The sequence below is a fragment of the Dipteris shenzhenensis genome, chromosome 18 (assembly GCF_047967505.1).
Source record: "Dipteris shenzhenensis isolate YYH24624 ecotype China chromosome 18, Dip_SZ_1.0, whole genome shotgun sequence".
Classification (NCBI taxonomy): Eukaryota; Viridiplantae; Streptophyta; class Polypodiopsida; order Gleicheniales; family Dipteridaceae; genus Dipteris; species Dipteris shenzhenensis.
The window spans coordinates 35,031,304-35,054,991 of record NC_141613.1 but is presented as its reverse complement, the minus strand read 5'-3'; the positions used below and the strand labels follow the sequence as shown (position 1 = coordinate 35,054,991).

The 23,688-nt window shown below is 43.5% G+C and overlaps 1 protein-coding gene across 1 annotated transcript in view; it reads left to right on the top strand.

The window, feature by feature from the left end:
- The first annotated feature begins 3,344 nt into the window (after positions 1–3,344).
- The window catches only part of LOC147891159 (nucleolar-like protein), a 30,967-nt gene continuing 10,623 nt past the window's right edge, over positions 3,345–23,688 (top strand). Inside the window, exons 1-2 of the mRNA XM_087389964.1 lie at positions 3,345–3,614; positions 3,724–3,905. Coding sequence (XP_087246090.1) covers positions 3,484–3,614; positions 3,724–3,905 — 313 coding nt within the window. The 5' untranslated portion in view covers positions 3,345–3,483. The remainder of the gene's footprint in view (positions 3,615–3,723; positions 3,906–23,688) is intronic.

Below are 23,688 nucleotides of genomic sequence, written 5' to 3'. Positions count from 1 at the left end.
ATCTAAATTTCATTATCTTAGATCTAGTCATTGATCATTCGATTCAAGCAACCATCAATCTTCGATTCCTCTCTTTTGCCTGAGCATATCATAGGCATTAATATGATTGGGGGTTCTACCATCTGTAATCGTCATTCCCAATTTCATCACTGGAAATCCAACCAAAATAGAGGCCAATCATATTATGAGACTATTGATGAGTTGAACATGTTCTTGCGGTTCATGGAACAATACAAAGAGACCAACAATCTCAGGTTTATCAATGTTCATGCCATGTTCAACAAACACAATGCAAATGAACATAAGACTAATATTTTATGTACACTCTAAGTATTATGAATTTTTTATACAAAACAATGAAATCATATATGAATCTAATTCCCTACTTTATATTTCTTTCATGTGTTCTCATTGCCTTGCAGGTAGCATTATCTATAGAAGGAGCATAATACCAAGCAATTAAAGGTAACGTTTTTGCATTTGAGATAATCAAAGTATAACACAAACATGAGCACAAAACAGAGTTGAAAGTAGACATGAAAGGAAAGGAGTCTAACGAGAGAGATATATATTGATTGTACGAGTATTGATGATTTTGAAATTCTATTTAGCAATATAAAACATGTTAAGGGCAAATTTAGTCATGCGCTACTAGTTACACCACCTCTATGTTGATATCAAAAACTCTTGAATTATATCTATTAATAATTAAGTAATCAAGAAATTAAATATTAATTAATTAAAAAACTAGTTTGTAATAAAAGTAATTAATTAATAAAAAATAGTAAAAATCAATAAAGTAAAAATTATTTAGTAATAAAAAAGGATTAGTAATAGAGTTAAATAATAATTAAGAAATTAATAAAAATGAATATAAATTTATAATCAAAGAACTAATTATAAATTTAAAAATTAATAAATAATTAGCTAGTAATGGAAGGCTCAAGCCTTAGGTGTGCACGTACGGATCAAGCCCTATGTGCCCACATATTAAGGGGTGTGCCACATGTGGGGGGCATCTTCCTCTTTTTTCTATCAAATCTTTCATTTGGTGTCAAATGTGCAAAACATTTTACTAAAAAAGATTCATTCCCCTCACGTTCTCTTTCCCACCCAATGTACCTCCACTTTTGCTTCTATAGATCATAATTTGTGGAGATCCATATGTAGTGTTGCAAAAACACCCTTTTTTGAGTCTACTAGGTCAATATCAAGTGGAGGTGATTGGTTTGGGGAAAAAGTCCAAAACAAGAGAAAAACAAATTATGAATACAGTTCTCTATTCCTCACCATGGTGATAATAGCATTACTTACTCCCATGTCCTCCCTTACTTACATTTGTAAACTAGCCGCTAAACTTGGCTTCAATGGCTTCTACCTTAAAATTAGTTAGTTTCATCTCACAAAAAATAAGCATGTCAAAAAGCTTTTCCCTCTTGAGAGTGATAACCATTTACTCCTTGATCTATGTGTAATCCAAATTGGCGGTGGGACTCAGATTAAATAAACTAGATCCTTTTCCAATTTTTCTCCACACCTTTTGATATGTTGATGACATTCTTTTCATTAATAACCCTCTCATGATCAAATTCATTGACCCCTCTCATTCCCTTAATGACGATGATCCCTTTTAAATCTACCCTCTTCACCTCATCTTACTCAAATGCAGCCTCACTTCTTCTAAATTTATCAATCCCATCAAAACCTCATAGGTCTTACCACTACCTTTCTCAATACCAAAATTTCTCTTACTGCCCTTTTTCTTGGAAGAAAAAACTTCTTTATTTTCCCACAATATCACTCATTAATTTTCATAGCAATTGACCACTTACCCCTTCATATAAAGTATATGTCACCTTCGTCTTCCAATTTATATTCATGTTCTGATGATTTTGAAGCTTTTATACACTTTGGAATCCTTATCGGCCTGTGCCACAATAACGGTTTTCACATTCTCAAAATTAAGAAAATTATCCTATTCTAATTAGCTCCCTCATTTGAAATGGGACGTACATGAACTCCTACTCCTTATGGGTAGAGAGTAGGTCATCACACTATTGATGTAATGTCTCACCTAGTTTGTTGTCCCCCATTGCGGGAAATGGTGGACACACACACACACACACACACACACACATGCACGCATGCATGCACTATTCTATTTTCCCTTCTCATAATTACTTTTTCAATATTTCACTTTCATGCCCTCTCATGTATAAACCTTCCACCCACTTTTTCTCTCAGACTTCATACTGATTTTCTCATAGTCTCATCCCTTATTAGTCGTACAAGCTTAAATTAAATCTCTTTCACATACATTTACTTCTCTATCTCTCTTTATGCCTATGAAACTTCTCATAACAACCTCCATTTTGAACCTTTATGGTATTTAAAATTTAGCCTTTTATAATTTTCAATTGCTTATACTTAACCTTTACTGCCTTTTGTCTATTTATCCTACATTGATGTTTCATCACCTCTGGCTCTTTCGTCTTCTTTTATCAATCCATTATCCACCTTCTCCCAAATTTATGCCATCCATACGCTTCATCAACCTTCTTCTCACCTATTTAATCCTTCTCCCTCTCCAACGCTTCAGCACTTGTTTCATCACTTTCATGTAAGACCTTCGTCATAGCTAAAAGCTTTCTTTATGTAAGACCTTTCCAACCCTACTTACATTGCTTGCTTGCACTTGTCACCCTCTCAACAGAACGTCTCTAGCACTTTGAAGCTCCGCAAGATCTCTACTTGGATTCGCAGGTTACTGTGGTCTACTTTGCATTTTTATGTTACTTCTCTGTCAGTCTCTCTTTTCCACATTCTCTTGGTTTGAGCTCATTCCACTCCCTTCCCTTCCTTCTCTCTCTCCCCTACTTTTTCGTTCATGCCTTAAATTATGTATTAGATTATTATAGCACACACATGTATGATACATACACATATGCATAAACATACATGTATGTATGCATACACGCATATATATGTACATGTATGCATGCACACACATATATGTATGTATGCTGTGTGTTTTTTTATAAAAATGACAGAAAAGACTTGGGTACATCTAACTAGGTGGATTAGGGCGTGGCTACATGTAGGCCTTTGCTCACAATTGGAAGACCTCCATTGCTCCTAAGTTTTGGTCCTTGTTCACATGGCAGGGAGGAGATGTTGAAGCATGTGCCCAGCATGACAATTGTGTATAGAATGAACTGAGTTTGGAGGCGAAGAGAAGAGCCTCCATTTTTGCATCGAAAATGTTGGAACCCTCATCGATTATGTACCTTAATATATCATAGGCTTCTATAGATGTTGAACATGGAACCAATTCTTACTAATATATCATAGGCTTCTACAGATGTTGAACATGGAACCACTTCTTGGAGAGCTTCTAAAGATTGAGTGAGATGTTTGAGATGGAGCTCTTAAGATTCTAAGCATTTGAAGGCACTCTCGCTTCTCAAGAGGAGCTGCATTGCTATGGCGCGATCTAGACGAGCTTACAAAAAGTCCAAACCAACCGTTCGCATTGGCTTGCCTAGCCGTAAGCCCTTCAAGTTCAAACCAGCTGCTTCCATACCTCCCAACCTGCCCACACCTCCCCACCAAACGTACTTTTCGCGTACCCTTCCTTGTCGTTTCGATTTCTGGCCTTTGGTTTGAGCTTTTCTTTTCAAGGAACCTCACTCCCCATCACGTGGGGTGGCTGTATGTGCGCAGTGCCGAATGGGACGAGAAGGGTACCTTGATCAAGAACTATCGCTCATTGGGAATCATGAGCAATCCAAACCTTCTTGGTGCACGATCTAGCAGCAAGGAAACTATACAATCCCAGAGCTTGCAGCGGCCTAATGACGCTGAGGAGATAGATCCGGACAGTGGTAGCGATGTTGAATCAGACGGTATGTTTTAAATAGAAGAACTTGGTGGTCTTTGTTAGGAAAGTTTTGCCACCTAAACAAAGTAGCTACTCGTGGGTTGGAAGAACAGGCATGAGATAACACCTGCCAACAGATTGGTTAGGGTTTTATGAAACATACTAAGAGGTCAAGTTTTGTACTTGAACAACTAATTAAAGTAAGTCGCAGCAAGCTTTCTCTCCACAAAAATGTGGGGGATTAACCCATGGAGGGGAATCGGCCTATCAAAAGTCTTCGGTTCATACTGGGATGGGTCTCTACATGAGGAGGCAGAAGAGGACTAAGGGCCCTTCAGATCACTCTAAACTGTACGAAAGGTAATAATGAGCTTCTCATCTGTATTGGGATTTTGGGAAGAAAATTAGATGATGAATAGATATGCTTTGCCCTCGGGTTAGGGCTGAATAGCAGAAACTAGTGCTTTGGGGTTACTGTTTCTAAGTATCCTATGAAGAACCACAGGCTCTTCTTGTTAGGGCTGAATAGCAGAAACTAGTGCTCTAGGGTTACTGCACTTCAAGAGGGGATTCTTGTGTTTTCTTAGATCTTAGAATTTCTCAATCTACCATAGGATTAGAGGTTGATATATACGATAAACGTGAACCACCTGAATATAGTGGTTTACACATTATAAAAATGCCTCACATTGACTCAAACATTTCTGATTTGGCAAAATATGGAGTCATTTCTTTCCAATTCCATAGATTTTCCCGCCTTTGTACAACTAAGGAGTCTTTTATCACTCAATGTAGTAATTTGATCGCTTTACTATTACACAAGAGGTATAATCCAAGGAAAATAATGAAAAAAGTTCGCACATTCTTAGATATGAAGTCTTTAATCTATGGTGTTTCGGCCTTAGGTTTGTTTAGAATGATTGAACATAAGCTGAAAACAAAAAGCGGGGAGCTGAATAGCCCGTTTTTCTTTTAGTTTCAAAAGAGAGTTTGTTTGAGTATGCTTGTGCTTTCTAAGTTAGAAATGTATTTTTGCCTCTTTGTAGAAACGATACATAAGTGTAAAGGGCCATTTAGCTTTTTATGTTTTAAAAGAGAGAGAGAGAGAGAGAGAGAGAGAGAGAGAGAGAGAGAGTTTCTAGTTTTTTGGAAGTTTTTGTTTCTTGACTTGCTTGTTTATTTTTGCCTAGTCACCTGCTTCGTTTCTTCTTTATTTCTTGTTTTCATGCTCTTTTGTTTATTTGACGTATTTTAGTAAGCACTGGGTTTGCCCAAGAGACTCCGCGGGTCTTTAGAAACCCAGTATAGCTGCTTATGCTTGGGCACTGATGACGACATAAGTGGTGCTTTGCTTGCTAAGTATGTCTTCCTTTTGTTTTTCATAAAAGTTTTTGTTTACCTCTTTTTTCTTCTCTTTCATTTTCTCTTTTATTTTCTTTGTAGAGTTTTGATCTTTAGAACAACGAAAATTCTAAAATTGTATGATTGGACTTATTCTAGTCTTACAAAGGTATATTTAATAGTACAGACTTAACTTTCATATGTACTCTGTGGGCTGCACGTACCAAAGTCGTCATAATGTTTGTATCTTTATAACTAGTGCAAATATATCTTCGATATCTATCTGTTTTCCTTGTACATCCTCATTTGAAACCAACCTCTTTTTGCTCGTCTGGAAACCGTGTATAATTCGCTTGCATCATTTAGGGTTCTTACAGTAATAGTTAACGTATGTATCATTATTGCAAGATAGAGTTGTCATGTCTTGTAAAATTTCCTAGCTTGTCTTTGACGCTCTTGTGGTCCCATGTATCTTTCAGTCGAGAATTTCACAAATTTGCCAAGTGTGTCCTTATGCTCAAGGGCTTTTACCTTTGTGCCAATTGAAGGTCACATTTTTCGTTATAACCTACCATAACAATGCTTTCTATAGTTAAGCAATTTGACTTCTAGTTGATAGAATGGTAGTCTTAAGACTTGCAAAATGATGGCCTTCTTAAAATGAAATATGTCCACTGCATCCTCCTCCTTATAGCCAGAGGTTTCACCTTCAGTTGTAGAAGCAGATCTCTGAAATATACTACTTGGGCTTTATAAAACTCAAGCACATATCCCTAGCTCACAACTCAAACTCAGAAACCATATGAGAAGAACCATGAACCAATCACCAAAGTTGACCATAAGTCATCTACTGTGGCAGCTCGGTTGGCCTAAATGATAGGCCTTTTGTTGCTGGGTACTCCCCTAGCCCATCACACCTTGGGCATAAATTCAGCCCATTGGGCCCTCCTTGCAGGCCCATGGCTGTCACCATGGCAGTCCATGTGGACTGTTCGACCTGCATGGTGAGGTCCAGTTGAATACAGGAAGGAAGATCTCTTGCTGCCTGTGTGGCAAATTGTGTGCTGACCACATTGCGGCCCCTCTGTCCCTCCCATCTCTTCCATTGTCCTCCTCATATGGGGGCTCACAGGTGGGGAGTTAACCTCTACATTCCAGCAGCCCCTCTCAGCAAGCCACTCTGTTGAAGAGATGCTCCATTAGCTGTCATTTAGAAGCTCTCAAGAACAAGACGAAGGCCGTGCCGTCATCAGGTTCAAGTTCTGGCTCCTCTTGTACCTTCAAATTCTACTTTGCATTGAACACAATCAACCAGAAACACCTCAGAATTTTTATACAATCACAACACCAGCTGCCAGTGGCACTGCCAATCCAAGTCAAGACCATGCCAGAGTCTTCAAGATATCCATGCACCAATAGGTCGATCGAGTCGTCCCTCTCAAGAACTAGGGACAAACTACATAGATTACTCACCCTGTGGCATCCTTCTAGAAGCTTTGGAAGTGCTCTCAGTTGCCTTTGTAACCAAGCTCTCACGAGCTCCATGCTAGTCTTAATCCTGAGGCTGCCATGATAACTTGCAATCCCTCTTGTTTTCTCATCAGCATCATGTCCTTGATGCTCCTTGGAAAAATCTTCCCTGTTGCTTGCACCAGTCACGTTGCAAAGTCCATGAAACCGACATCTCTAGAAGACAAATGGACAGCTCCAAATTTTTCTATTGTGACCAAAACATGCAACTAATATCAATATCAGAGAGAAAACAACCCCCGGTCCATTGTTTTGCTTGCCATCACAACAATCCAGATACCTTCGTGAAGTATCTACCAGAACATCTTTTGAGTCTTTGGATCCTTACATCCATGTGTCTTTAACTACCTCACATTTCGCCTGAAGGTGGCCTTCTTCATCCTCTCTCTTTGATGATAATAGCTGCATGATCTGAGTAGCATATGCTGTTCTCCATCTTGGAATCTGGATCCTTTGGCCTCTGTTTTTTGTTGTACATGCAAATTTCACCATTGTGAAGTTTTCATCCATGTTGTGGCCTGCTGATATTGCAATTAAGTCTTTCTATCTCAAGTGGTGTATTGCCCTATCAGCTAGATTGTCTAAGCATTTTTTTGATTAGATGATCGTTTGGGAGACTCGTTTGGGAGAGATTAAAATGAAATTGGAGAGTGTAGACAACAAGCACTTGTAGCAGAATGTGGACTAGGCTTTTTGATTAGCCTTCTCCTTTAGTGCTAGCCTTTGTCACGGCTTAGTCTGCCCTTCACCTCCTGAGTGTTGACAGAAATATGACCTTTGTATAAGTGGATGCTCAAGTATGTGTGGCTGTGTGGATTTGTATGTGTGAGATTATGTTCATACTATGCTGTACACCCACTGTTGGGCGCTGATGACGTCGGTGAGGATGTCATAGTAGCTAGTCCCTATTTTTGTGATGGAGTTTATGGTTTTCATCCTTATGAGTGACTATCATGCCATTGAAACTGCACTATTTGTTGTGTTTTTAGAGGATGAGTTTAGGGCATGTTCCTGGATTCAGCTAGATACATGCTCGCAATTACAACTGGATCATTGAATCCAATCTCGGGGCTACTGGGTGTAACCACCATGAAAAACTCGTCAACTACAGTCTACTATGTTTGTTTTCTCTGCTTCTGACTCTTCTTCTTGGCCAACTTGTTACAAAAGATCACTGACCCACCTGTTAGCCCCAATATGAAGACATTAGGGCAGTGCATCTGTAGGCAGGGTGTTACGCTCTAGCCGAGGTAGCATGACCTCGGAAGAATCAGTCGACATTTCCCTTATAGGATCTATCTTTGTAATAAATGTGTTTGCGCTTTATGTAAATGATCGGGAGGGATTAATGTCAAGGTCCTAGGTGAGGGCTGATAGCACCAGACTAGATAGATCTGAGACCAAGGGCCTAGTGCAAAGATTGTGCCTAGGGGCAAGGAATTAAATGCATCCCAAGAGAGGGGTGAAATGTTGCATTAGGAAGGCCCTATATGGATGACATGTGGCATCTAGATCTATCTAGGGATATGGGGTCTGTCAAGGCTAGTGAGAGAAGATAAGGATTCAGTTTTTTTACGTGAGTGTGATAGATCTATCTCTCTTGCTTGGAAGTCTTGGCAGAGTTGGCTGGGAGGAATAGTAAGGTGCTACTCCCGTGATATCTGCAGTGAGAGCAGAGATAGGAGATAGATAGTTTGACAGTTGGTATCAGAGCTCCAGGTTGTGTAGGGGAAAGGCGTGGAGCGTAAGACCTGTGGGCAGCGCAAGTCGACGGGCTGGCTGATCGACGAACGAACGGGCTGATAGCGTGGGGTTGACCTGATGGAACAGGGACCGTGGGAAGGCCCGTCGTCGATCATAGGTGGTGACGAAGCTAGTTGGTGGTGACGGAGCAATCGTGGCGCTCATGTGGACCCACGATTGGGCTATGCAGAACGACGGAGCGCAGGAACGTGGGGCCTACGAATTGGCGAACGCAGGCTTTTGAATTGAGGCTTGAGCCTGGGGTCCCGTAGGTTGGTGATTCGGCGATGCCCACAAGCAAGGACTGTGGCGATCTCGCAGCGGCCCGTGAGCAGTGACGGGTTGATGGTGGGCTGGTCGACGTGTAGTGACGGGTTGACCGTTGCGTGAGCAGGCATCTATCCGAAGGTCGCTAGAGTCCGTGATGGACTTGGTAGGTACAGGTTGGTGGCGTGGAGGTTAGCTAGTAGGAAGGCTAACGAACCTACGTTCCGTTGATTGCGAAACGACAATTGGTATCACCTACGTTCCGTTGGTTGTGAGACGACACCAGAGTGATTCCAAAGGATTGCTTCGGTTGCTGTTATGCAGGAGCGAACCACCAGGGAGCAGCTCTTTTTCTTCCTGCGCAAAATTTCGATTTACAGTTCATTTATTTCTATACAACGGAAGGGAATCTAAAGCGAAAAAAATAAAATAAGATTTTCGTGGACTGTCTTTCAGATTGAGCCTGTGTGCTCAAGTCAGTTTGATGCAGGAATTTCCCTAGTATAGGGAAAGTGGTTTGGGGTATATTGTGATATATGCTTGTGTCAAATACTTGGTCAGTATAGTCGTCAGATTGCAGGTATTCCCTAGTATAGGGAATTGTGTTCAGAGTGTCAGTACCCTGAAATGTGTCAGCTTGTGATTACAGTGTTCTAGGGGTGTTTTAAAAATTATTATTAAAAAAAAAAAAAAAAAAACGCCCCAAAACAAAACACCTACTGAACTAAATGGAAGCAGAAGAAGGGGCTTCCAGGAGGGACCCTGGTGAATCAGGAGTCCGGCCGACCCAGCAGGGATCGCGCCCAGTAGCTCACACTTTATCTGGCAGGATTGCCTTGCTGGAAGATGCCTTGCAACAGTTGTTAGCGCAGCAATTACAAGCCAACGCAAGGCAATCTGAACTTAGGAGAGTACTACAGAGTATGTCTGCCAGACCTTCTCGAGAGGAGAAGGGAAAGGCTCCAATGGAACTGGAGTCTAGTGTCCATACGGTCGAGCCTAGGAAGGCTAAAGTGCCAAATATTGCTAATTACAGATCGGAAAAGTATTCTGGTTGGATGAACGACCGTAGCTCCGATGTCATTGAGACCTGGCTACACAAATGGGACAAGGCGTTCGCCATTTGTGAGATCAGAAATGACATCAAAAAGATCCGCGAGGCCACCCATATGTTTAGTGAGGCTGCGGATCGGTGGTGGATTAAACAACAAAAAGATGGCATAGCATCCACTACCTGGGAGGGGTTTAAAAGAGAGTTCAGGAAACACTTCTTACCTCCTGACGAGGCATCCCGAGCTTGGGATCAATATAGGAACCTTCGTCAGAGAAATTTATCAGTGGCAGAATACACTGATAAGTTTCGAGAGAGTGTAATGAAGGTTGACGAACCCCTGCCTCAATCAATCCAAGTGAAAGATTTCATATTTGGATTGAATGATCGAATAAAAATGAAAGTTCGGGCTAAGTACGCGAACACGCTAGATGATGCAATAGCTATAGCCCTGAACTACGAGGATGCCAAGGGCAGCAAGCCAAGTGGGTTTGCACAGGTCGGAACCCAGTATGGGTATCCGAAGAAGTCTGGGTTTAAGAAGAAGTGGGCTAGTAGAGGGAGTGGTTCGCAGCAGCCTAGTGGTCAAGCCAAGCAGGCGAGACCGGCTGAAACTCCTAAGCCAAGTACCACCATTGGAGTGAAAAGGAAAGTAACTCCAATGGCAGCCCGGGCTTGGTCTAAGTCTCCCTTGAACCCATAACAAAGGGAAAAAGCGAGGAGAGAAGGCTTATGCTTTGGTTGCCTTCAACCTCATCAGTGGAGAGATTGTCCACGTAATAAAGATCGTCGGAGGGCTGAGATGGTGATCTCAGAGTGCGACGTGGAGATGCAGGGAAGTCCCAGAGCGGAAGAGATGCAGATTCAGCTAGCGGGATCTTCTCAGAGGTTAGTACCTTGTTTGTTCTGTGTGTCTGTTACTAAGTTAGTGACGAGTGCACCTGATAACATCCTATCTAAGCCCGCAGCAACGGGGTATACAACCTTCAAAGATACGGAGTTAATCAAAATGAAAGGGCAAGTGGCCAATCATGATGTCATTGTGTTGTTTGACTCAGCGTCAACTCACAATGTGATTAACTCCAAGCTCGTGAAGAGGCTGAAATTAAAGACAAGTCCATCTGACTATGCGTATACAGTCAGGATGGCTGATGGAAGTTCAACTGAAGTATGGGACCAAAGGGTTACCCAGTTGGAGCTTCGGATTCAGGACTATACTGAGAAGCTTGATTTTGAAATAACCAAGCTTGCTCATGCAGATATAGCCCTGGGAATGGCGTGGCATTCTAGGAAGAATCCAGCCATTGATTGGAAAAAGCACGTATATCAATTCAAGATGAATGATGTGCTTTATGTCTTGCGAGGTGAAAGAGATATGCCTCAGGGACCGTTGGTTTCCGTGATGGAAATCAGAAAGGCTCAAGTAGAGTTTTTATACCTTTGCACAGCATCGGTAGAGTCGGTGGATGAGTCTTCGGCTAGCACTGATGTTACGCAAAGTGGTGAAATGGCCAAGCTGGCTAATCTTATAATAGAGGAGTTCTCTGAATGCTTCAGGGATAAACTACCTTATGGGTTACCTCCAGAGCGGAAAGTTCAGCATAAGATTGAACTGATCCCAGGGGCAGAACCTGTAAATAGACCTCCCTATAGAATGAGTTTTACTGGAGAAGCGGAGGTGCGTAGGCAACTGGAAGAATACCTCAAGTTGGGGCAGATTCAACCAAGTTTCTCACCTTTTGCTTCACCAGTGATATTAAAGAGGAAAAAGGATGATACGTTTCGCCTCTGTATAGATTACAGAGCATTGAATAATATCACTGTTAAGCACATGTATCCGATGGCTCGGATTGATGATTTGCTAGATGCATTACATGGAGCCGTGATTTTCAGCAAGATAGATCTTAAGTGCGGCTATCATCAGATCCGGATTAGAGCCGAGGATGTGCATAAAACTGCTTTTAGAAGCAGGTTTGGTCATTATGAGTTTTTGGTAATGCCCTTCGGACTTACCAATGCTCCAGCGACCTTCGTCATGCTTATGAATGATTTACTACGTCCGTATATCGGAAAGTTCGTAGTACATTTCATTGACGATATCTTGATATTCAGTAAAAGTGTTACTGAGCATTGTGAACACTTAAGGATAGTGTTCAGTACTTTGAGGAAAGCCAGTCTTTACGTGAATAAAAAGAAAACTATACTGTGTATGGCTAGGCTTGAGTACTTAGGGTTCATAATTACTCCACAGGGGGTAGAAATGGATCCGAAGAAAGTGGCTGCGATACTAACTTGGCCAATCCCTCAGAGTCTGACCGCGTTGCGATCATTCTTGGGATTTGTCCAGTTTTATAGAAGGCATATCAAAGGATATTCCGGAATAGTATCGCCATTGACTGATCTGACCTCAGATAAAGTACCCTTTGTTTGGGGACAGAATCAACAGGAAAGTTTTAACACCATAAAACAAGCTGTGGTCTCAGGACCGGTGTTAAAAATAGTTGATCCCCAGAAACCGTTGTTCCTAGAAACCGATGCAAGTGGCATTGCGGTAGGAGCAGTTCTCCTTCAAGAGGGAAGGCCAGTAGCCTTCGAAAGCAAGAAGCTTTCTCCCTCTCAAAGGAATTGGCCAACTCATGAATTGGAGTTGTATGCTGTTATCCATGCTTTGAAAACATGGAGGCATTATCTGTATGGTTCAGAGTTTTATGTGGATGTGGATCATGATACTCTGAAACATTTCTGTAAACAGCCTGACTTGAGGGGCCACCAAGCTAGGTGGGCAGAGCTCATGCAGGAGTTTAATCTTACGATTCGGTACCGAAGAGGAAAAGACAATAAGGTTGCTGATGCGTTGTCTCGCATTATGCACAACCTGAGTTTCACGGTATTAGAGAGTGCTCTAATGACCGAGATCAGAGAAACTCAAAAGGTGGACGAGTTTGTCCAGAGCTTATGGCCTAAGGCTCATGTGTTAAAACCCGGGGAAAATGAAAAGGATGACCTGGCATCCAGAAAAGGCCAAACTTATGCAAGATATACCATAAGGGATGGTATGCTAGTTAGGAATGGCAAGGTTGTAGTACCTGGTCAGAATGATCTCAGGCAGAGAGTCATTCGACAATGCCATGATAGCCCGTGTGCGGGACATCCAGGAGTCGAGAAGACATATGATCTCGTGAAGCGAGATTTCTTTTGGCCAAAGATGAAAAAGCATATTCATGAATATGTGACACGGTGTTTCTCGTGTCAGGTAAGTAAGGCCGAGCGGGTGAAGCCACCCGGACTTTTACAGCCCTTGGAAATACCACTAAGTAAGTGGGAGAGCATTTCCATGGATTTTATTGTAGGGCTACCTGCAACACAAAGAGGGTATAATTCTATCCTTGTGGTGGTTGATCGTCTAACCAAGATGGCTCACTTCATTCCGACTAGAGAGTCTATTAGTGCCCCGCAAGTAGCGGAGTTGTTTATTAGACATATATTTCGTCTGCATGGATTGCCTAGATCCATAGTGTCAGACAGAGATGTCAGGTTTACCGGTCACTTTTGGACAGCGGTATTTGAGACACTAAGGACTGAGTTGGGAATGAGTAGTGGGGATCATCCTGAGACGGATGGTCAGACGGAGAGAGTCAACCAGACTTTAGAGGATATGCTGAGGGCATATGTGTCATTGAGGCAACATACATGGGACAAGTGGTTGCCATTGTTGGAGTTTGCTTACAATGATAGAAAACATTCATCTACTGGGTTCAGTCCATTTGAACTGAACTATGGTTATAGGCCAGCCAATCCAACTATAGTTGGAGTACCTCAAAAAGTGCCTAGTGCCGCGAACTTTGTAGTTCAGATGCGGGAGATGCTAGCACTTGCGAGAGCTAATATCCGCCAGGCTATGGATAGAGCCAAGGTGTATGCGGATGAAAATCGGTCTATAAGAGTATTTGAAGAAGGAGAAAAAGTTTTTCTTAGAATTCCTTCGCACTCGAAGTCGTTGACTTCAGGAGAGTGTGCACTTGCGAGAGCTAATATCCGCCAGGCTATGGATAGAGCCAAGGTGTATGCGGATGAAAATCGGTCTATAAGAGTATTTGAAGAAGGAGAAAAAGTTTTTCTTAGAATTCCTTCGCACTCGAAGTCGTTGACTTCAGGAGAGTGTGCTAAGTTATCACCTCGATACTGTGGGCCGTGGTTAATTCTAAAGAGAATAGGCAGTGTAGCCTATAAATTAGAGTTGCCACAGGGGTGTAAGGTGCACCCGGTTTTTCATGTTTCACGTTTAAAGAAATTTTTACATACTGGTGACTCACTAATCGAAGGTGTGGTTTTGTTTCAGGAGATAGAGGATATTGCAAGGCGCAAACCAACAAGAATCCTGGACCGAGGAACAATGCAAATACGAAATCGGAAGATACCCACGGTGTTGGTTGCATGGCATGGTCAGCCTCTATCCGAAGCTACCTGGGAATCCGTATATCAGTTGCGGAGAGTGTTCCCAGACTTTATCATCGAGGACGCTGATGTCTGAAGAGGGAAGGAATGTTACGCTCTAGCCGAGGTAGCATGACCTCGGAAGAATCAGTCGACATTTCCCTTATAGGATCTATCTTTGTAATAAATGTGTTTGCGCTTTATGTAAATGATCGGGAGGGATTAATGTCAAGGTCCTAGGTGAGGGCTGATAGCACCAGACTAGATAGATCTGAGACCAAGGGCCTAGTGCAAAGATTGTGCCTAGGGGCAAGGAATTAAATGCATCCCAAGAGAGGGGTGAAATGTTGCATTAGGAAGGCCCTATATGGATGACATGTGGCATCTAGATCTATCTAGGGATATGGGGTCTGTCAAGGCTAGTGAGAGAAGATAAGGATTCAGTTTTTTTACGTGAGTGTGTGATAGATCTATCTCTCTTGCTTGGAAGTCTTGGCAGAGTTGGCTGGGAGGAATAGTAAGGTGCTACTCCCGTGATATCTGCAGTGAGAGCAGAGATAGGAGATAGATAGTTTGACACAGGGGAGGGTAGCTTAGCTGCATCAGAGCAGTTCTCAGCAGATTAGGTTGCAGACTGCAACCTCTGTCAGTAGGAGATGAGGGCAGAACACAGGTCACTTCATGGGCGGCTTTTAGGACTGCCAAACTGGCAGACTTTTGGGACTGCTCAGGTCGGCTGACCTGGCAGTCAACTGACTTGTTGAACACCAGACCAGGTAGGCCTGGTCTTTTCGGCAGAACAGGTTGGCTGGATAGACCCAGTTAGTGTTGTAGGTCCTGCTGGGCCTATATAAAGGAGGGGCCCCATTGTCTGCATCCCACTGAAGCCCTTTCAAAGGCATGCAGGAGCAGACTTTCTTGAACCTTTGTATGATTGGACATATTCTAGTCTTACAAAGGTATATTTCTTGAACCTTTCCCTTTGTATCTGTATCTCAGTTTTGCAGTCTCACCTTGATCATATTTTGCCCAGCACCTTGCTGGATGCTTGTGGCTTCATCCAGAACCAGTCCAGCCAATCTTGTGGTGACCTAAACTGAGTATATTTTGGGTTCCTTTGCTGCTCTATTTCTCTATACAGATTGTGGGTTCAAATGTGCTGTTGTGTATTGGAGCAGGTGCATAGTTCAGCACTTATAATTTTGACATGGTATCAGAGCCTTGTTAGCAACTCTTGTGATACTCCTCAGCCCTGAAGGAAGGAGCCCCTCCTTGAGAAAGAGGCAACTCCATTTTCAGGAGCAGATTTCAGTTTTCAGTTTCAGAAAAGTCACATTCCCCTCCAAAACCTTTCACATCCTCGTCATGGCCTGCAGACTTCCCATCCCAAGCTTTGGGGACTCGGGAAGCTCGATGGAACAAATTATTGTCTCTGTAAGATGAAGATCCGGAGCTACCTTGTGGTGAGGATGATTTGGGAGATCATGATGGTAAGACCATAGGACATCAAGAATGCTGCTGGCGCAATGGTGACTCCAGCAGATCCTGATGCAGTTTGAGATTGGGCACTGCATGCTGCAGAGGCCCTTGCCATAATCATTGGCACGATTGTAGTTTGTGTCCTCCCCCTCAAGCAGCTGTAGCTTGAATGAAGAGAATATGGATTACTTTTTGATTAGCCTTCTCCTTTAGTGCTAGCCTTTGTCATGGCTGAGTCTGCCCTTCACCTCCTGGAGTGCCGGCAGAAACTTGATACGAAGACCTTTGTCTAAATGGATGCTCAAGTATGTGTGGATTTGTATTTGTGAGAGCATATGTTTAGACTATGGTCTACACCCACTGTTGGGTGCTGATCACGTCAGTCGTCGGTATGTCCTAGTTTCTAGTCCTTGCTATGCGTGATGGAGTTTATGGTTTCATACTTATGACTGTCATGAGATTGAAACTGCACTGTGTGTTGTCTTTTTAGAGGATGAGTTTGGGCATGTTCCTAGATTCATCTAGTTATATGTGTCCTCCGCCATGTTCAGCTTGCTGACACTGGATTTCAAGCATGGACTTCCTAAAGGATACATAGAAGATCAACAATGCTGCAAGAATCCTCGACCTTGAGGTAGAGCTCATGGATGAGGGGAATTTTGTGCATGTCACATCACCAAGGTATAGGTGGTGAGGGATCAACTCTCCGTAATCGGCCAAAGACGGATTCGGCTCAGATTACTAGGCTTTTGCTTGGCTACAAGGGTTTCATAACGACCAGATGGTAGGGCAATGTGGCACCAGTCACTTCCAAAAAGCTAGTGACATATCTTCTACAGGAAGAAGCCCAGGAGAGGAAGCTTTGTAGATTTAACAACAAAGCCTTTCTCATGAGGGTTTGCCAAAGAATGTTGAAAGAAGGTGGACCAGAAAACGAAAGAAGCTGACCAGTCTAAGGGACAAACCAAATCAGAAGCTGCCAATGTCATCATGAAGGAACTTTTCCTCTTCAAAATCAATGAGAAGTGCTTATCTCTTGCAGTGATTGATGGAGGAGACCATTGGTATGCCAATGGCGTAGTCTCAAAGCACAAGATGCGGCAGTGATTTAAGAACCTAGCTAGAGTTAGTGCTGGATCATCTGTTACTATGGGGGACAGTCGGAGCTACCCAATTAAAGGCATTAAGAGCGTCCTATTGGTGACAACTATGTGTGAAGACAAAGGTTAATCAAATGTCCTATATGTCCCAGATCTTTGTAAAAATCTACTTTTTGTCAGCCAGCTTAAAGAACGAGATGAGAGTCATCTTCAACGAGGTCTGAAGTGTTCACCACATCCAAAACGACAGACAAAGTGATTGCTCGGGGAGTTGAAGAAGACAGACTACACAGAATCAGTGCTATGATGGTACAAGGAGACGTTGGGATGTCTCAAATATGGCATGAGAGGTTTGGGCACATCTGCGACATTGCTCTATTTTGCAGAGCTTGCATGGATTCCCAAAGGAGGCCACAAATCGGGCCACAAAGCCACTGGAGGCAATCCATTCAGAGGTCTATGGGCCCAGGCCTATCAGATCACTTTTATGTTAGAGTATTCTGACTTGGGTGTATCGTCTTTCCAAAAAATCCCAAGCCCTTGAGAAATTAAAGGAATGGAGGGCAAAGGTAGAGAAAGAAACAAGAAAGAAAATAAAGACTTTTAGAATAGATCGAGGGGGAGAATTCACGCCCAATGCATTCAATGCTTACTGCAAGAAGAATGGCATCAAACAGTAGTTGACGACAGCATGTGCATCTTAGCAAAACGGGGTGGCAGAGCGGAATAATCAAGCAATAATGGAGATGGGTTTGAGCGTGATGAGGCAAGAATGTCCCCGACATAAAGAACAATGACGAGCAAATCCCTCCCTCCTTTCTTTGACATAGAGGGTGCATTCCTTGGCTAGTCAAAAAGGCATCAATCTTGGCATACCAAGATCTAGGAGCATGTTTCAAGCCACACAAGGCTTTCTTCAAGCGGCATACCTTATCCTCCATCCTAGGCATGATTAAACCAATGGGCTGAGTAACATAAACTTCTACCTGAAGATCCCCATTCAAGAATGTAGATTTTATGTCTAATGGATGGACATTCCATCCATAAAATACATACAATGCAGCCACGCACCTGGCTGTGGTCTTACGGGAAGAAGAGGCAAAGGTCTCATCATAATCTATGCCTTTCTTCTAAGCATAGCCCCTTGCAATCAAACAGGCTTTGTACCTCTCTATGGAATGGTCTGAATTTACGTTTCAGTTGTAGCTCCAATAGCTTTCTTGCTGGCAGGCAAATTCACTAGCTCCTAAGTGTGTTTTTTTAAAATGGAGTTCAACTCCGCTGGCAGGGCCTACATCCAATGCACACTGTCACATGCATCCTCAAAACAGTCAGGCTCATCCACCTTAAGTATCTTGCTGATCACAGCTCATTCACAATGGTGGGCATCCTTAGCATCTTTAGTGCCACTCTGTGTACCGCCTGCTTGCTATCCTCAAGAGTGCGGAGCAGTCAACGAGGAACTGTCTTTGCTTCCTGCACAACAACCTCCCTCCTCTCTGGGTCATATAGCCTTTGGAAAGAGGGTTATATCTCACAAAAACAAGCTTTTGGATGTGTACAGACTCCAGAGGCATCACTTCAAAAATGGGACACATCTGGTTTCTTACCAAAATAGGCCTCAAATGGAGTTATCTTAGGAAGAGCAATTGTTGGAGATCGGTTAAGGGGGTATGGACAGCCATCATCACAGCCTATCCCAAAAGTGAAGGGGAAAAGTTGCGATTCTCCAACATCGTCCTCGCCATCACAGCCTATCCCAAAAGTGAACGGGAAAAGTTGTAATTCTTCAACATTGTCCTCGCCATCTACTCTTCAGTCCGTTTCTTTCTTTCGAATACTCCATTCTCTGAAGGAGTCCTTGCATTGGCAAGCCTCTGCTTGATGCCCTTCTTTGCACAGAATCTTACGAAAGCATTGGCACAAAGCTCTCCACTTTTGTCAGCCTGAACAGTCTTTCCTTGCAATCTAGATTACTTTTCCACCGAAGCTCACCAATCCTTGAAACGAGCAAAGGTTTGGTCCTTGTCGGACAAAAGATACACCCATGTAAGCGTGCTACAATCATCCACAATGAGCACAAAATACAAGGATCCACCCAGGGTAGGGGTCTGCATGGGTCCACATAGATCAGTGTGAACCAACTCTAGCGGTTGTAAAGCCCACGGAGTCCTTTGTTGGCTCCTACGAATCCAAGAACTGCAATGTCCCTGCTTGCTGCCCACATCGGGCAAGCCATCCACCATGTGGTCTTGGAAAGCCCACCGCAGTGCATCCACTTTTACGTGGCCATATCGAAAGCGCTTCATGTCACCAAGTTGGGAACCTATAAGATAAGAGAGTGCTGAGAGTTTGTAAATCCGGTTGTTGACTGCTCCGTCATGAATAACCTGGTCTATTGCTTTGTCCTGGATAGCAACTGAATGCCCTCAAACTCCACCTGCATGCCTGTCTCACAAACCTCAAAAGGATGAAAGCCAAGAGGTGGAACATATATGACCCAGAGGAATGCTCATCCCTCTGCCATCAGGAATGATCTATAACCAGCTCTCACCTCGAATTGGGATAGTGGACTTGTCACCAATAAAGAGGAAACCTAACTGCCACAAAGATTTTTGAGCATCTCACGGGAAGGAGTCGTGTGCCCGGAAGCGCACTATCCAGAATCCACTCCCAAGTATCCCCAACGGTGAGGCCAATAGCCTCTTTGCTCGAAGAAGATGAAGCTCTGGTGTCCAGACTCCATATGATCTCTGCAACGAAAGAATCTGCACCCTATTGGCAGGTGCACTGAGGACCCTTTTGCCCACAATGGTTACAGGTCTGATCGGCCTTCAAGGGATCACAGTGCGAGTGGGACTTCTTCTCAAAAGGCTTTGATTGGGAAAGACTTCCACTTACCCCTTGTTGTTGTTGTTGTTTCGTCCTTTCCACTGCGAGGTGCTCAGGGCCTCAGAACCGGTCTTATGGAGGGTTTAGAAATCTCTCCTCCTGGTCTACGACCATCGGTACAAGCTCCAAGTAAGATTGCTGAGTCTCTTCCTCTGGTGATCAAAGAGGAGAGAAGAGATAGTGAGGTAATGCCCATGCCCTGATGATATCTCCTTGCCTACCTGAAGAACTTCTTGGTGAAGAGCTTGCAGCTTGTTGATGTGCTCCCACATGGTTGAAGACATTGTAGTAGGATTCAGCACACACATCTGCACCAATTCCAAGGAAACTATCTTCATGGGTGATACCCGATTGTACATAGAGGCCAAATGGTCCCGAACCCTATAAAGAAAGTTCTTGGAGACAAATAAAACAATACTGAAGACTAATGATAGCTGAAGAAGAAATATATATTACCAAAGGAACTCAATACAAGATAAGAAATATCTGAGAAAGAAACTGTGGAGGGAGCAAACAGCAGTCCTCCAGAACAGCCAACTGAAGTGGGCTCTGCACTAGCTCCACTAGCTGGAACTGAACCAGATCTGGGTCAGTAACCTATTGCTAGAAGAGCAAAGGTTTGCTGCAGATCTGGAGAAAATAATACAGCAGCAGTAGAGATATAAGACGATGCTGATCTGGAGCAGCAGCAGGAGAGGATGATGGAGCTGAAGCAGAGGAGGTAGAGATGCTGAAGCTGAGGCAGAGGAGGCAGAGATGTTGAAGCGGAAGCAGGAGTGGAGGCAGAGGATGCTGGAGAGGATGCAGGAAGTTGGAGAGGATGCAGGAGTGGAGGCAGAGGAAGCAGAGGCAGCAGCAATACTGGAGCGCAGGTGTGCAGCAGCCTGTTCCAGAAAAGGTGAGTTAAGTAGCCAGGGGGCTACAGCCTTTTATAGGCCTGACCTATCTGGTCAGCCAGATCTGGTCGGTTAGGTCGGCCAGTTCTGGTCGGCCAGTTCCGGTCGGCCAGTTCCGGTCGGCCAGATCTGGTCGGCCAGTTATGGCCTTTTTGGCCATTTATTTGGCCCTGACCTTGGTGTTTGGAGATTTGCCAGTTTTGGCCTTTCTGGCCAGTTGTTTGGCCCTGGCCTCTGCATTTGGAGATTGCTTGTCTTAACACCCCCTCTCAATGTCCAAGGTAGAATGGTTCCAGGGGTAAAAAATGGTTCCAGGGGTGATCTATCTTCTTCATCAGCCTTCAAAATAAAAAATAAAAAAATACAAGAGGGTTTTCATTTAGATGGAGATCCCTACAAAGTAGGTTTTCATCTCCGCTAAATGCCCAGTAGTGATGGTACAATCAAAAAGTACAAAAAGAGAGGTACTTAAGGAGTGCCCTCGCAGGGGATTTGTTCACTTCCTTAAGCACAAGTAAATGGGATTGCCGGCGAGAGCGATGGCACTTTTGTTGTCGACGTAGAGGACCGTTGGTTCAGTACAAGGAAAGTGTAGCTCTGCTAGAAACTGCCGGAGATATATGGCCTCTGTGGTACAATCATACAAGGCCCGGTATTCAGCCTCAGTAGAAGATCCAGCAACAGTTTCTTGTTTACGGTTGGACCAAGAAACAGGTGCCGAGCCGAACGAGAAAATGTAGCCGCCATGAGAACGGCGATTGTCCGAGTCGCTAGCCCAGTCGGAATCAGTGTATCCCTGTAGTGTTAGTCCTGGTCTGAAATGTAAACCATAAGAGTAAGTACCATGTATGAACCGCAAGATACGAATACATGCATGCCAATGAGTGTGCTTGGGTTCATTAAAGTACTGACTGAAGCGAAAGTGAGTGGAGGAGAGCAAGACCAAGACCACAAGAGTGGTGGCTGTGAATCGAGAAGCAAGGGCACACCACAACCCTCAAGAATATATTAGGATAGACACTTGGGTGCAACTGGTTCGGAGTGAACCGTGTTCACATTGTAACTTGTAACAAAAAAGTGTACATGAGGTGGCACAGGGCCTTAACCCCAACAACCTCCCACCTGAAGGCAATGTGCCTCAAAAAATCAGAAATTACAGCAAGTACATATAGAATGTACAAGGCCAAAACATGAGATATGGCCTATCCAACACCCATCAGTGCCCTGCAATGTGCAAACCGCTCTGCTGGCAAGATCTTGGTGCAAAGATCCGCAGGGTTATCATCAGTATGGATTTTGACAAGTTCTAACAACTTGTCATGCAATACCTCACGAATAAGTGGTACTTAACATCAATGTGCTTGGTCTTTTGATGAAAGACCGGATTCTTTGCCAACATAATAGCACTCTGGCTATCACAATGCAAAGAAGGAATATCCCCTGAAAAACCCAATTCTCCCACCAGACGTGAAAGCCATATGGCCTCCTTGCAAGCCTCAGTGGCTGCAATATACTCTACCTCCGTGGTAGACAATGCTGTGCATCTCTGTAACCTGGATATCCATGAAATAGCACCACCTGTGAAAGTAAACACGTAGCCCGTGGTGGACTTACGGTTGTTTGGATGCCCTGCATAATCTGAATCTGTGTATCCATGCACTTCTGCATCTTGCTTGCCAAAACATATGCACACATCTTGAGACCCCTTAAGGTATCTCAATATACCCTTAATTGCCTCCCAATGCCTCTTACCGGGGTTAGCCATATATCTACTTACCACTCCCACTGCAAAAGCAATATCTGGTCTAGTAGCGACCATGGCATACATCAAACTGCCACATGCAGAAGCATAAGGAACCTTGGCCATCTGAGCCCTTTCATCATTTGACTGAGGGCTGTTCTTTTGGCTGAGTTTCAAATATGGTGGCAAGGGTGTGCTCAAAGCCTTCCCCTTATCCATATTGAACCTCTCCAGGACTTTGCCAATGTACTCTTTTTGAGAAAGATAGAGTAAACCCTTTGACCTGTTCCTCACGATCCGCATACCAAGAATGTGATTTGCATCACCAAGATCCTTCATGTTGAAGGTTTTGTGCAGTTTTGCCTTCAAAGCATTCATATCAATAGATGACTTCCCAGCAATAAGCATATCATCCACATAAAGAATGAGTATAAGAAGACTACCATCTCTTGCCTTCTTAGTGTAGAGACAATGATCATGATCAGACCGTCTGAATCCTTGTGCTTTCATGAAAGCATCAAACTTGTGATACCACTTTTTGGGTGCTTGCTTGAGCCCATAAAGACTCTTCTGCAATTTGCATACGAGCCCTTCTTTTCCCTTGACTTGATATCCCTCTGGTTGCTGCATAGAAATATCCTCGTGAAGGTCTCCATGAAGGAAGGCTGTCTTCACGTCCATTTGGACAAGATCCATGTCCTGACAAGCAACCAAAGCTAAAACAGTCCTCAATGTAGTCATCTTGACTACAGGAAAAAAGATTTCATCAAAATCAACTCCCTTTTCTTGCTTGAACCCCTTAGCAACTAATCTTGCTTTGTACTTGGGCTTAGCATCCCCTGGAGTGATCTTCAACCTATAAACCCACTTGCATGGTAGGACTTTCTGGCCTGTAGGCAACTGCACTAGATTCCATGTCTGATTCTTCTCAAGAGATTGCATCTCTGAAACCATGGCTTTCTGCCAATTCTTTGCGTCCTCCCTCTTCATGGCTTCTTTAAAGCACGAGGGTTCACCACAATTTGTCACCATGATGTAATCATCAAGTGCATTCACCCCTGGAACAAACCTGTCAGGCATCCGGGACACCCTGGTGCTCCGCCTAACCCAACCATCTTGATTAGGTGACTGATTTGCTTGCTGTTCCTGCATATTTTGGGGCTGTACAGCCTGCTCTAGAAGCACATCTTGCTGAATCTCAGGCTGCATTTGTGGCTCTTCCTGTGGAGGATAATATGGAGCATTAAAAGCCGGAGGTGGCTGCTGATTTTGACCATTTTGGACAGCATTTTGATTGGCATTTTGTGGTTGTCCTGGAGGTCCTTCCTCCTCAA